The 15,816-nt window shown below is 33.5% G+C and overlaps 1 protein-coding gene across 1 annotated transcript in view; it reads right to left on the reverse strand.

The window, feature by feature from the left end:
• Positions 1–7,795: 7,795 nt before the first annotated feature.
• Positions 7,796–15,816, reverse strand: part of LOC107446729 (soluble guanylate cyclase 88E) — a 55,193-nt gene continuing 47,172 nt past the window's right edge. The window contains exons 10-12 of the mRNA XM_087163196.1: positions 14,291–14,400; positions 11,864–11,953; positions 7,796–8,473 (exon numbers count right to left, since the gene is read on the reverse strand). Of these exons, the coding sequence (XP_087019322.1) occupies positions 7,988–8,473; positions 11,864–11,953; positions 14,291–14,400 (686 nt within the window). The 3' untranslated portion in view covers positions 7,796–7,987. The remainder of the gene's footprint in view (positions 8,474–11,863; positions 11,954–14,290; positions 14,401–15,816) is intronic.

The raw sequence follows: 15,816 nt of genomic DNA on the forward strand, positions 1-15,816 counted from the left end.
TGAGAGAAATTTTTTATAGGAAATTCTGTTTTACCTTTATTGGCGTTTGGTGAATGTAGCGTAAACCATGAAGTTTTAAATGCTGAAAAAACTGTTTTCAACATATCAAAATACAAACGAATAATTACAGAATTAATTTCCCGTTCTGTGTAATTCTATCATAATTAGTTTGCATTTTGATATTTCAAAAGAATTATCAGAATTTGAAACTTGATGGTTTAACTGAACTCTCTTATCTGTGCTTAACCAACTAAGATGAACAAAAATTGCCATGAAGTGTTTCTCCTGCAGTGTAGCATCCTCTTAATTGTCATCTCTTAAAAGAGTGGCATTTGGAAAGTGCATAAAGCTGTGGCGTGTGTTTTAATGTACCACCACTAAGATATATCTATGTATAACACGATAAAAAGACAAATTAAAAAAAAGGGAGATTAACAAGGAAAATTGAGAAAAAATAAGTTTTGTTTATTGCGCATAAGCTGCAAATACATTGAACCCGTAAAATAAGATTAAAATACAACAAAGAAAACAAGAAAAAAAATATTTTTAAAGAGAGAGAAAAAATTATTAATAAAATTTATTTATTAATAATTTTTATTCTTCTTAAAATTATATATTTTTCCTTTGCATTTTTATCTTATAAGGGTAAAAAATTTTGCACTGTTTTGATATTTGAAGAAGAATTTCAAGAAAAAAAAGGCACTTGTTTAAAAAAAAATTAATGACTTTTTTTAAGACAAACTTTTTTTCAGTTAAAATGTTGGTTGCATTTTGAAGTTTAAAAGATATTTAACCTTTTGCTTATGGCTGGTACAACATGGTATACCATTAGAAAAGAGTTAACTAAAGTTTTTGATTTTCCCATTGAATTCTGGGAAAGCTCAAAGTATATGGTTTTCAGGTGATTGATCCTTTTTATTTCAAAATATTGGTGACGAAACTTCTTTTTGGTCACCACAAAGAAAATATTGCAACCAAAGAAAATATCTTTGTTTGCATTTTCTGTTAATGACTGAAATTTTTGTTTTCTTTCGAGTTCTTTACAGATGAATAGCTATAAATAAATCGGCAAATTAAGAAAAATTACAAATTGAGGCTTGCATAATGAGTTTAAAAATAAATTGAAGGAAAAAACTCCTCTTATATTTTTGTACCGTAATTTTGTTTTAATATAAAAATAAATTAAGTGTAATTTTAAAAAATTAACAATGGCTAATTATCTACAGTTTTTTTCTCAGAAGTTTATTTATAAATCGTTCTTAATCAGAATGTTAAGTTATTCAGCTGATTTGGACACAATTTTTTTTTTTTTAAGGCTTAATTTAAACTTTAATTTTGTGTTTGGTAAGCAGGAGTCCTAAAAGTTTCCAAACTTAATAGTTTTTAATCAATTTTAAGATCAGGACAGAAACTAACGTGCTTCCTTCTCCTATGACTCTCCACACGCTAATGGTGAAAGCATGTGAAGTGTTGCCATAGCTAGAGAGTTTTGCTCTACGCCACCTATAGCCCATTTCGATCGCCAATAAAGATGCTTTTGTTTACAAATACGTGGATAGCAATAAAGGTTTTCGTGGGGTCAAGAACAGGGACCGACACAGTGACGCTATTTTCTCTTATGCGTTAATCGTTCGTTTATTATATCATTTCTCAAAGAGTTCATTTGCATTGATAAATATTAAGTTTATATATTCAGCTATTTATAAATGCACAAGTTCAGTTTTATGGCCACTTCTTTACATTGGTTAAAAAATTTCATTAAATCCCCATCTACCTACTACTTTTTTTCTAGAAATCAGATAAAATTTTAAAGGATTTTGGAAATCTAATGAACTAAAGTTTTAATATGGGAAATAATATTTATTAAAAAAATTTTTTAGTTGTCGATTTTACTTTTTCAACAATTGTAGCTCATCATCAAGGCATTCTTCATGTGATTCGTCAGTTCCATCATCCGTCTTATTCCCTACAACTGATAAATTTCTGATTCCATCACTCTGGAAGTTATAAGGATATTTTCATCAATTCCCATCCATAACTCGAACGCGTCAGGTTTCAAGGATGTTCTATAATTTCTTCAGTTGCCAGGAAAACTCTTTTGCAAAATCCTGCTTATGCAAAGCAATTTCTGATCATTTTAACAGAAACTCGATGCCATGGAATTACTAAAGAGTTGCACCCTATCAAGAACGTTAGTTTTCTGGGCCAAACGATATAAAATGTCAACCTTTTGTTTCAATGTTAAACTAGTTGGATTTCTGCCATCCATATTGTCCTACTCTCTGTAAGTGAGCAGGACATAAAATGTTGACAAAACCCCTAACTAACGGGTTCGTTTTTCTCCCTTTTGTTTTTATCCTTTCCGCTTTTCCGAGAGGAAGAAAATCACGTTTCATTAACAGCATATCATCTCGCTCCTGTCAACTTGCAGTTGATAAAGGGATGTAAGAGATTGAATTCTAGGTAAAAGATGAATAATTCTGGGAAATTCAAACATTAGGGCAGAGAAAGTAAAGAAAAGGTTCCTTCTCTATACACCGGCCGACTCCGCTAAAACCCACCGAGTACATGCGATATACGTGCTTGTATAATCTGTGGAATTTAAAATCCTGTGGTCGGTCGCAGAACAGTACCATGGGTTCATTAATCTGGAGAAAATTGTCTTCCCTTTCAGATCGATGTCTAAATGGAGGAAGTGGTCCCACAAATGAGATACCCTCTACAGAGGATCCTATCCATGGGTGTTTCCCAGACCGTCGTCAATAGCCCATTGGGCAGCTTTAGTGCGACGTAAATATTATCTACCTTCTGTATATTCAGAATAAATAGATGAAATGAAAATCAATAAAAATACTGATAACATTATATGATGTAATCTTAGTGAAAGCGGTAACTTTAATATTCAAATATGAATAGAGAACCGAGTGAGAACAATAAGCAATTGATGACAAAAACCATGATCACATTAAAGATACACTATAGTGCGGCTTTCAGGAGAACTCCTCCAGACACCCGTCTCGCGTCGTGGCGGGTACTATGGTTACGAGGAAAGGACACTTCGAATGGGGGTGTGAGGAGAATAGTTTTGTCTTAATCTTGGCATAGGTTGTCGTGAGTAAACCAATCTACACCTTTCCTCCATTTCACCCCCATTAGAAATGTGCTCACGCTTGTTACCATAGTAACAGCCAGCTCCAGACTTTTAATCTGGGGGAGTTCTCCTCAAAGCCGCACTATACTGTATTATTATTTCTTTCTTGTTACTGTTCAAAAAATGAACGTATTTTTAACTGTAAAAAAATTGCACTAGTTAAAAATCACAACTGGCTGTTGATACCACTAATTATTAACTGTTATCTCTGCAAAAAGTAGTCAATAGAAAAATACGCAATCATAAAATTTCATGGCTTGCTTTATTTTTAAATAAAATTTTTTGAAATGTTCGTTTGTTGCAAGATATTTCGCATAAGAACGTGTACCCCAGGGATGAAAGCGAGACGGAAAAGAGGAAAGGCTGGTAGTGAAACCATTTCAGTTATTGATAGTTTTTGGGAGAATTTTACTTATTTTTCTTTAAAATTATTCAAAAATTTCTACTTTATCTTGGAAAAGAAGCAGTTATATCTTAAAACTAGAAGAAATCTTGATAGTTACAGATATTTTATTTTTCTCGAAAAAAAAATGCTAAAATGAAATGCATACTTGCGAACATTCATTCTTTTCGAGAATGGATTTTCCAAGTGGTAGTAAAACAATTACCGAAAAACAGTTTTACTCAAAAAGATATTTATATTTTAACCAAGTTGAAATTCGCTGTAGTGATGGCCAATATGCTTTTTATATATTTGTTGTAATTATTTATATATAGTGGGGGTCAAACTCATTTATAATTATTAATATAATTTAAAAACTTTAGAGAAATAACATGAATTTTGCTAGCACTTTAAATATGAAAAAAAAAAAAAAAATCTTCCGGGAAAACCGGAAGAGTTGGCAGGTATGGAAATGACTTTCGTACCAGTTTTTGCTCTTTTCCGTCTTGCTATATAAGGGCTTTCAGCCTTGGTGTACCCCCGCTAAGCTGTTCCCATACCCCGGGGGGTATGCGTACCACACTTTGGGAAGCACCTGTGCTACAAAAATGGAAGTGATGGTTCTTTCAATGATATGTGCTCACCTATGAAGTATGAATTCAACATTATTTCATAAGTTAAATTTATTAATCAAAATTTATAACTACACAGTTAACAACACAATAAATAGATTACAATAAATCATTAAACACATAGTTTAATTCGTCTTTATATGTCATCCGTATGTATTGCTTCATACTTCGTTCAGTTATTTGTCTATACTGGAGGAATATGTCTCCCAATTGAATGAAACGCTCCACTAAATGGCTCATTCAAGTTCTATTTGGCTTTCTCAAAGATGAAGCGTTATTTTTGTTGTTAATTTAAAACATTGACGTTTTCTTACTAAAGTATACGCATGTATTCAAACCAAAGTATTGCGGATACGTCTCTGAATGCATGTTTTCTGAAGTAGTTTACAAAAGGTGAGTGCATGAATAATAGGTCTCTGTAGAAGGATCATATAGGTTCATTGAAATTTTTTTTTTTTAAAAGTTTAAAACCTTTCATTGTATATATATAACCAATACTCCATAATATGTTTGATATTTCGGTTATTTATGTAAAATTATTTAAGCAGAAGGAGAAAATGAAAGTAAAATTTCAGAAATACATCGTTAAATATTTTTCAACCATTTTTTTGATTAAATGAATGGATGCATTTATGAAAAAATTCAAAAGTTGTCAACAATGTTTTCAATTTAAAATAAAATAACCAAATTCAAAGAATACAGAATTATGTTTCTTTGATGATTCACCGTTCATATCAGTTCTTTTGCCAAACTTATAATTTTGCTCATTTTTATCTTAGGCATGCACTAGGAACTCATTTAAACGCTCCTTAACGATGAATTTAAATATCTGATACAAAACCTAAATTTAAGACTATGATTGATAGAACGAGGAAAATATTTTATTCTTCACATATTAATATTTTATATCAGATCTTAATATTTTAATCATAATGAGTAGTCCTTTGGTAAGGTTAGTATATTCGCTGCTTCTGATGCTATTTATTGAACTTATAAAGTTGGAGTTCCGCCGAAAAATGTTTTCATAGCTGATTTAAGGGATATTTTTGTGAGTTTGAGTTAAACAGACTTTCCAGTATACTCTGCATAAAAGGAAGGGAAGGCGTCATCACGCGTTTGAAGTGTAACTTTTACAACAACATTTTAAAAGATTCACAGCACCCTCCACTAACTCCGTTTCACATAACTCGTTCATTTATTTCATTTTATTTATTTATTTTAATGGCATGTTAAAAACTGTCCAAAGAAAAAAAAAAGTTATTCTATAGCAGTTAAAATGCTTTGAATTTTTCTAATTTTTTTTCAACGTTAAACAATTTTTTTCGGAATGTGATTGAGATCAAATTATCGTAAGGCGTACTCAAAAACTTTAAAAAGATCAATTTTTATTATTATTTATATTTTTTTAAAAACAGCTTTTCACCAATATTATTTAGAATGCTCCCTTTATTTCTTGGAACAATTATTTGACCATGTCATTAGATATTAAGAAAGATTTTTTTGAGATATACATGATATTTTTTTTATATTTAACTTGTTTATCTTGGAAGAACTTTCTCTTTTAACACTAAAAAGACAGAAACTTAGAATATTTGCCCAAAAGCAGTCAAAAGGACTGGATTGTGAAAGAATAACTAATGTGTAAAAATTTTTTTTAAAATTAATTTTTAAATTTTTTTTAATATTATTTGCAGTTATGTAACAAGTTATTAGTAAATATTAACAATAAAAAAAACTATATGATGTACGAAAAGTCACAAAATTCTAAGAAATTGCGTCATTGTATACATCATTGTTTTTCGAATTAAAATTAAAAAGTATTTAAAATGACTTCCTTGGGTAATTTAGTGCTAAACGTCTTTCTCATTTCAATAAATTTATTTTAAATATATATAAATAAATTATTTTTAAAAAATATTTAAAAAAAGAAATTAAAAAATAATATAAAAATCTAGGAAAAAATGAAAAGATATAATTTTTTCATCAGCTCACACGATTATATCCGCAAAAAGGAGTGCTGTCTAATATGGTATCAATACAGCCAAAGCAAAATATATCAATACAATAGTGTGAGGAGTACTCAAAGAATATAAATAATAATATTATACTATAGAACTTAAAGAAGTTTATAATTAATAAGGTTGATATTTAATTATTCATATGTTACAAATTTCTGCCTGACCAGAAGAGGGCGTTGTAATCACTCACTCATTATAATTCTGTAAACACTTATGTGGCAGGCAATGGATTGAACTGGCTGGCTCATTGGAGAGCCCCTTTTCGTATCATATATTTTATTGTTTTATTATTAAATTTGTTTGTTATTAAATATGGTTTCTTTAATTAATACACCCATTCACCACTGAATCATTTTGCAACATCATATTAATTATAAAATTCGTTAAATTATTTAGTATAATATTTTTAACTTGCGCACATCCATTTTCGGGCCAATCCTTGGTAACTAACAAATCAAACACGCATTAATACTGCAGTAAGAAAGTGCCAAAAAAACAAATTCCCTCTATATACGTTTTTACCTCCATTTGAGTTTCTGTTTTCATATTTTGTAATCTGGCAATCTTATTACGAAAATATTTTAATCAATCTTGAAGGATTCCGCTACATGTAAGTTCATTTGAATTTGTTTCTCGCGTTATAGATTTCATTTTATTTTCTGTTTTTTGCTTGATATATTTTTTGCATGATGTGTCCTATTTTTTTTTTCAATTTTCTTGAGTGCTCCTGATACTATTGTATTGATGTATTTATCTTTTGACTTTATTGATGCAATATTAGAAAGTATTCCTTTTTGCGGATATAATCGTGTGAGGTGATGAAGAGATTATATCTTTTTATTTTTTTTTTGTTTTCTGGTTTTTTAAATATATATGTATATATATTTTTTTAATTTTTTAAAACTGTTTCATTTTAATAATTTTTCTTCTTTTCTTTTCATTAATTTTATAATTATTTTCCATGTTTTTTCGATATTTTTAATTTATTTTATAAGTTCTATATACTTGCTGCAACTTATGCGCAGTAAATAAAACTTATTAATTTTCTTCGTTTTTTGTCTTTATTGTGCTATATATATATATATATATATATATATATATATATATATATATATATATATATATATATATATATATATATATATATATATATATATATATATATATATATATATATATATATATATATATATATATATAAAACTTAAATCATTTAAAGATATCTTGAACAGACCATTTCATTTTATATTCAAATTGCAGATCCTTGTAAGACAGTGTAAGCAACCATGTATTGTCTGTTTGCCTTTCAGCTTATTCCGAAATGTTTTTGACTTATTAAGAAGATTTTTTATGAAATGGGTGAAAAAAAGATTTTTAAAAAGCATTACAAAGTGGAATACTTTCAATAATTTGAACATAGAATTAAATAATTTTTTTACTGAAAGTATGAAGAAACTTCAAATGGTTTGAAAAAAAAGGATACTATGAGAAGAACTATTTAAGCACTATAATGAATGAAGTTTGTAAAAGTTGCAATTTATAAAGCAAAGTATCGCCTGGAATTTTTTCTTTTTCAAAAATAATAAATAAGTTTTAATAAGTTTCTTTCTGCTTTGTTATAGATTCTATGCTTAAAGTATAATAACTTTTGTTTAGGAAAATTATCGTTTGATGCGATGTTTCTCTGCATCGTTTGATAAAAAAACGCAGGAAAACTTCACCTGTCAGACAACGATTTCTGTTGAAATATTCAAAGCAAACAATCTTTGCTTCAAAGATATTGATGAAAACAATATTTCTGATATTAAATTATAATGCAAGTTTTCGTACTAGTTGCTTCAGAATCGTCGGACGACGTTTTAGGACTAATCAAAATCCTTTTTACGGCATTTTTCAAAGAACGTCTGGTTTTGATGATTTTAATAGGTTTTCCAGGCGTTGTAATCTTCGATTGCTGGCAGCAAACACAGTGACTACTTGAGACTTCAGAGTTATCCTCCCATGCAGTGGTTGGAGGGGGTGCAAACCACGAAGCACTGCTCGCAAATCGCACTCTCCCTCCTGACCTAGGGCGTTCGGGACTTTCGTATGAATCGAACCTGGTTCTCCTTGGACTGTACAGCAGGGAAGGTGCTACAGAAAGAGCCCTCGCTCGAGTCGATCCTAACGTCACTGGTGAATAATATTGGCGATCTGTGTCCGAAATGGGTGGTAAAATGTCAAGAGAAGCTTTTCGTCTGGGAGTGCCTTTGTAATTATTCAGCCAATAGGTTTTCATTTGGCCTTTGCCCTGAAAATATATATATGCATTAAGAATTAATAAACGCAAATATATATATATATATATATATATATATATATATATATATATATATATATATATATATATATATATATATATATATATATATATATATATATATATATATATATATATATATATATATACACTGGTTATCATAAATTAAGGAAAATTCACAAAAATCGCGATAACTCAAGAAATTACACATGGAATTTTATGAAACTTACCCACAATATACAACACATAGTAAGGTATTAAACAACATAAAAAGAAATTATCAGACATTAATAGTAGTATAGAAATTAGCACATGTATAAAATAAACAAATTGGAAGTATCGGTTTGCAATAGAAAAAGTACCTTTAATATGGAATATGATTGCCTCTAGAAGCAATACAGCACAAACAGCGATGTGTGATGCTTTCAATTATGCGGTCTATCAGTTCAATAGGAAGTGAGAGCCATTGCTCTTGTAAAGCAGTTGCAAGCGTGGCAAGGGTCTGAGGGGGCGGATTGATGGCAGATACACGCCTCCCTAGAGCATCCCAAACGTGCTCGATAGGATTCAAGTCCGGGGATCGAGCTGGCCACTCCATGCGAGTAATTGTTTCCTGTTGAAGATAATCATCAACAATGCGAGCTCTGTGTGGTCTTGCATTATCGTCCTGTAACAGGAAGCAATCACCAATTGCCCCGGCATATGGGCGCACATAAGCATCAAGGATGTTGTCTCGATAAACCTGAGCATTCACGGTTCCCCTTGGAAAGACATGGAGGTATGTGCGCCCTCCTAAGGATATGCCTCCCCAAACACAGACACTGCCTCTTCCGTATGCATCTCTTTCACGGATGTTTGATGGATGATAACGGGTCCCAGGTTCTCTCCATATCAAATAACGTCTACTGTCACTTTCTAGACTAAACCTGGACTCATCCGTAAAGAGAACAGGCCTCCATTGATCTGACGTCCAGTGGACATGTTGTCGGGCCCACTGCAAACGGTCTCTCCTATGGCGTGATGTGAGCGGCACGCAAATGGCTGGTCGTCTCGCATACAGACCACCTTCGTGGAGCCTTCTGCGCACAGTTGACGTTGACACCAACCTTCCGGTGGCTGCAGCAAGAGAGGATCTAAGATGTGTCGGAGTAGCGGTTCTATTCCTGCGTGCACTTAATGTCAAATATCGGTCATCGGCACTGGTCGTAACAGTTGGCCGTCCTTGACTGAACCTCCTAGATGCCGAATCTGTGGTTTGAAATTGCCTCCAAAGTCTATGAACCACAGATGGACTCACATTTAGCCATCTGGCCACTTCTGATTGACTCTGCCCTGCCTCTAGTCTCCCGATGGCTCTCCATCGTAGTTCTTCAGGCAAATGATGCCTAGAGGTCATTATTACGAATTGGCTATCTCAGATTTTCAATGTCGCAATCACAGTAAAATTTGTGTGCTTTCTCTCAAACTTGGACTTTTATGCTCCAGGCAGATGACGTAAGCCGAGTGCAGCGCCACTAATTTGCATATTGCAATTTTACTCAGCTACTCTTAGTGGACAACATATGCAAATTTTGCACGGTTTGGCTTACTTTTGAAAGAGTTATCGCTATTTTTGTGATTTTTCCTTAATTTATGATAACCAGTGTATATATATATATATATATATATATATATATATATACACTAGGTAGCACAAACCCCAGACAGCAAGACAGAGGGAGGTACATATTATCGTCTCATCTGTTGATTAAATTCAACCTTTGAAATGAAAATATTTTATTTCAATACTGTCAAGCACCGATTATCCGAACGGATCGTCCAATTATACAGATCGTTCAAGGACCGCGTGTTTTCTCAATTTTCTTTAAAAAAAATAATAATTCAAATACTAGAAAAGTGTTGAAAAATGGCTTCTTCTGACTCTCGGGGGGTGCCCTTAAAAAGTCTGAAAAAGTTAAAAGATCTACTATATTTATTTATCCTAAGCCTAGAAAAAGTGTGAAGGAAATTTACTTAAAAATGTTCTCATACTTGTCAAATTATTCGGATTTGCTCTCGATTGGTTCGGATAATCGGCGCTCTACACTATTATCACCTATAAATCATCCCTTTTAGAAATATTTACTTTTATAATTATAAAGAAAGCTTCGGGGGGTATTTAAAAGGCACCAGCTGGAACAATGAATTAACTAATTTAACTTATCAAATTAAATTTATTTAAAAAAAAAAAACCGTAAGCAAGAAAAGAGTTCACGTGACACTTAAAATATCTGTCGAAGTATCATCCTCAATAATTCTGATGTTAGCTGACTGCGATCCAAAGAAAACCAAATAGTTGGCAGAGGGCCGGGATAATCTGGTTGATAGGGAACTGGGCCCACGTCCAAGAGTTTGTGGGTTCGATCCCAGGCTGGTCAAAGTCTCCCGGTGTAGTAAATGGTGACTGATGCATGTTAAATCAGTCGAGTTGCAAAGTCCTCTATGTTCTCATAATAAATTAATACCTCTGGGGGTACTGATCCAGGAGTTTCCTCGTCTTCTGGATTGGTTCATAATTACAAGGCTACGGAGTTCAACATCAGTAGTCGTAAACCCAAAATTGGATATTTAAAAAAAAAATAGTTAGCAAAAAAATTATCTTTTGGGTGGATGAGATGTTACCCCTTTCTATCAACATACTGCATGAGCAACGCGGTTCGAGCCTTTCTTTTAGAACATCACTAAATTTATATCTTACCACAATTCTAGAGCATAATAAACAGAACTCCATGTAGGAAGAAAAAAAACGGATTTATAGGTTTTTATAGTATAGGCGGGATTATCCCATTCTTTTCATATCATTTATTGAATTCCTCTTATTTAGTATCATTTTTTTTGAATTTAAACAACAGAGATTTTGTGTACAATTTTTATGCATCTTACATATGTAATTTTGCTGATGTATGTAGATACTGCCATGGGGTGACGGAAAAATTTGAGCAAATGCAGACAGCGCTTTGTAAATTCTTTAACCGAGTATATAAGTAAAGGAAAGAAGAAAAAGAAAATATTTAGCAAATAGAAATCACTGTAACCAACTCTAGAGCAGCTAAGTGCATAGAACTTAAAAAGAAGAAAAATAAATTGTGCCAATAAATAAATTTGATCTTTAAAGATATCGTGTTTTGATAGTCTTCACTAGGAATTCTGCATCGCATTTTCTGAATAGGATAGAGTAGCACTAGTGAGGATATCTTTTTTTATAAATTTGCTAAAAAAGCACACTAAAATTTTTCCAACTTATACTGCGTTATTTTTTAATAATTAACAATCATAAATTTATCCTCATTTTGAGGAATTACATTGGCTAATATGCATGTGTAATTACTTTAATGTACAAACCTTGACTCCTATGGAACCTCTCTCTGTAATGTCCCATTGATCTGGAGATAAACGCTGGGCTGTAGCCTCGCTGATGTGAATTTTAAGAGCCTGCAACAATTGAAATAAAAGATACACGTGAGTGCATATGAAATAAATGAATGGTGATTCCAATAAAGTATAAATATAGTAAGTATAAATAGTAAATATATAGTAATATTAAACTAAACTCAGAGGCGCGACAGCCCATAGAGGGCCAAGGCCTACTGTGCCCATCTCAGTTTTCTTGACCTTGGGCTCTGGGGTGCAGGAGCAGATGTTCCGGTCAGATGGTCAGCCAAACGCGGAACCCCCAGTGTTTAGTTCCCAAGCATGCTTGGTACTCACCCACATTTATCGACCCACTGAAGGGATGAAAGGCTGAGTCAACCTTGCCCGACCCGAGGATCGAACCAGGGACCTGTGGCACGACAGCGCGAAGCGCTACCGCTCAGCCACCGGGCGTCATATAGTAAGTATAAATATACATACGGAAATCCTTCTAGAAAAGTTCTGGTTAGAAAATCACAGCTAGATTATTATTATTTATTCTACTGATCTTTCTTTTTTCGAACATTTGATTTTGTTATAGCGTAATTAAAGTAAATAAAAGAATGAATTTAATTTGCTTAAAGATTCATTAGATCTATATTCCCCTATTGGACAATGGTAACTTGTCTTAAGGTAATATCGCTTAGAATAATTTAGATTTTGATTTATAAAAGAGACATAATTTTCAAAGAAATCTTTAATGAAGTCATTTTTATTTCTGGTTGATTAGATTATAGCGTAACATGGCATATAATTTTCTTGCAAACGTGTTATTTTAGCGAACGAATCTTTCTTCGAGTAAAACTTTAACTTGCTTAAATAATTAACAAATCGACAACAGTCAACGAGAAAACACACGCTAGCCAAGTGGTGATAAAATAAACCGGATACAATAAACCAGAAGTTTTTTTGAAGAAAAAAAAAGTACACCGCCATCTGCTCTAGAAATCATAGGGATTACTTTTAATGTTGTTTTAAAAGCATGGCAATGGTCAAATATCTCAAGAAGTGAGCATCGGGTCGAAATTCTGAAAAGGCAGTTGTGGAATATTTTTGAAAGATGCTTTCAATGATGCTAAAATTGATCCCAACCTCACTCTCTGCAAAAAAGGTGGGAGAACCCAAAATATTAAATAGGAATCCATTTGTTATTGCAGATTTGGATTCTACAGAATTTCTATTTGACCTAAAGAGCCACGGTAGCTCAGGGGTAACAGCGCTTGCCTCCCATTGAGGATACCCTAGTTCGAATCGCAGCGATGTTTGGTCGGTATAAATTCTGTGTCCTTCTTGCACCAACCACAGTTCTAGCATAAAATGTCGCCAGTAGTATATGGATTAAAATCCCCTTGCCACCGATCTAACCTTTGGAAGATTTCGTTATCTTTTCTTATATATGTAATGAGCACATTACAGTGATGACGTAAAATATCCTCAGTGGTAGACAGATCATGAGTTAGAATCTTCTTGCCGTGAGGCTAACCGTGAGAGGTTTTCGTAGTTGCTCTCTTCATGTAAGGCAAATGCGGGTTACTTCCCTCAAAAAGTTCTCCTCTATGGCAAATTTCTCCCAGTACTTGATCCAGGAATTCCCTTGTCTTCAGGATTGAGTTCAAAATTGCAAGGATTAGGAGTTGAATATTGGTTGTCGTAAACAGAAGATTCGGTCGGTTGTTCAACGGTTATGAAATTTAAAAATATCAATGTAATGCAAGTGTGAATTGGTTTCACCAAAAAAGTCCTCCACGAAGGCTTGTCTGTCTCAGTGCTCTGATTCGAACTTAGATAGTAAAAAACCAAATATGGGTCGGCTGTTCCATACTAGTTATAAAATAAAATAAAATATTGGACCTACAGATCTTTGCATTTTAGTTCATATACAGCGTATTTATCGCAAAATGGAAAGGGAGTACGAATAGTTAAAAATGGAGATATCTTGATTAATTCGCGTCTGATCGAAAAAAAAAAGAAGTGCGGTATTTGATATCTTAAGTAGCTGTTAATTCCGACATATCTTGTTTGGAGCACAAGGGAAATTCTACTAGCGATAGACCCTTCAGGAGAAGTGGCGCAGATCCGGAAGGTTACCGTGTTTGATATCTTAAAATAAATTTTAAAACGCCCCACATTTGATCCACCGTCCCCTCCTCTAAGGTTGAGGCGACTTCCAAAGAATACGGCTGAGTTTCGTAACATTTTCACTTATAGATATTTTCAAAATATCAAACACCAAGACATCTTTGATCATTTGTATTTAAAAAAAATTGCTTGTTTATTGTCCTCGTGTCAATGAGGTGTTCAAGAATAAGGGATAAAGGCAATATCTCAATTTGAATTATTTTTAAATAAGAGACTTACATCGCTGGTGCTTTCCATTCTTGAAGCAGTGTTTACAGTGTCACCAAAAAGGCAGTATCTGGGCATTTTAAGACCGACTACTCCAGCAACAACAGCTCCAGAGTGGATACCTACAAAACACATGTAGGTCTATGATCAGAAGAACAAGAGGTATGGTTAAGATATGGTTAGTAGAAAATTCTAACTAACTTTTGGTCCAGTGATCGTAGATCACATATTAACGTGTAATTTTCATGGTTTAATTGGTATAATTTTATAGGTAGGTTCTTAATTTACGTCGCACTGGAGATGCTCAATGGGCTGCGATCCGAAGACACGCCATCGGAATTTTGAGCCGCTGCAGAGGGGATGACTCCCCTGCTTTCGTAGTCCGACGACCTTTGTGCGAAATCGAGCACTTTACGGTAGAATAGTTTAACGAGGATCTATACCACGCACCCTTGGGCCCTACGCAGGCTGGTCAATGTGGTCACCCACTCGCTTACTGACCGCAGCCAAAGATGCGTGACTTACGGAGATGCGGAACCGTGTCTTTACGATCAGTCCACTGCGGGACTCATGGTTTAATATTTCAATGCATTAGTACTTATCGTCTTTCTAAAAAGACGGATCTCCTATTAAAAAGGTTGTAAGTGGTGGCACAAGTGTTTTATTGTTTATTTTTTTTTGAAGAACCAAGCGAGATATCAACCATAAAATTTATAATAATCAGAAAATATTTATATTTGGAACTGACAGTGTCCTTAGAGCAAAGTTTAAGTAGTAGAGAACTCGAGACAACTATATTTTTTCGTAAACCCAGCTTTTGAAGTGGTCTGATGTTAATGGCTTAAAATACACGCGGTTAAGTAGACAAAAAAGAATAAGAAAATGTACTTTTTCCAGTTAGGTAGGTAATTTATTTACGTCGCATAGAACTACACAATCCAGTTCGAACGTGGGCGACCCTCTATGACACTACTATAGTTTGTCTACGGTAAGAACTCCCCCACTACAAAGTCAGAGATCGTCCGCTGTTATGGAAGCAAGAATAGAGCATTTCAGGGAGGGTAGTTTCTCTCAATAGACCGAAGAAAAAGATTCCCTTTCCCTCACCGACCCGAGCGAAAGGCTGTCCTAAACAGCCGTCCCACATTTACCATAGTCACCGCCACATGTCTAGACGAATGGATAGGGGATTTCTTACTTTAGACAAACTATAAATCTTCCTAACTCATGTTTTACTGTAGAGGGAGGCGTGATGGCTCGTTCGCCTTCCATTAAAGTGAACCGGGTAGGAATCTCAGCAACGGCTGTTAGGTACGAATTCTGAATCCGGCTAGCACCGACCACAGTGACGTAAAAGATCCTTAGTGGTCGACGGATCATGGGTTACAAAATGACAAGGATACGGAGTTGAACATTTGTAGTCGTAAACCCAAAAAATTGTGCAGGCTGTTCAACAACGGTAATATAATATAAAATGACAGGCTTCTTTATTCGATAACTTATAGGTTTTAAGCGACTACTTTGTATAATGTTGATTC

Source organism: Parasteatoda tepidariorum, chromosome 5, assembly GCF_982258835.1.
Source record: "Parasteatoda tepidariorum strain Cologne lab strain chromosome 5, Ptep-v5.0, whole genome shotgun sequence".
Classification (NCBI taxonomy): Eukaryota; Metazoa; Arthropoda; class Arachnida; order Araneae; family Theridiidae; genus Parasteatoda; species Parasteatoda tepidariorum.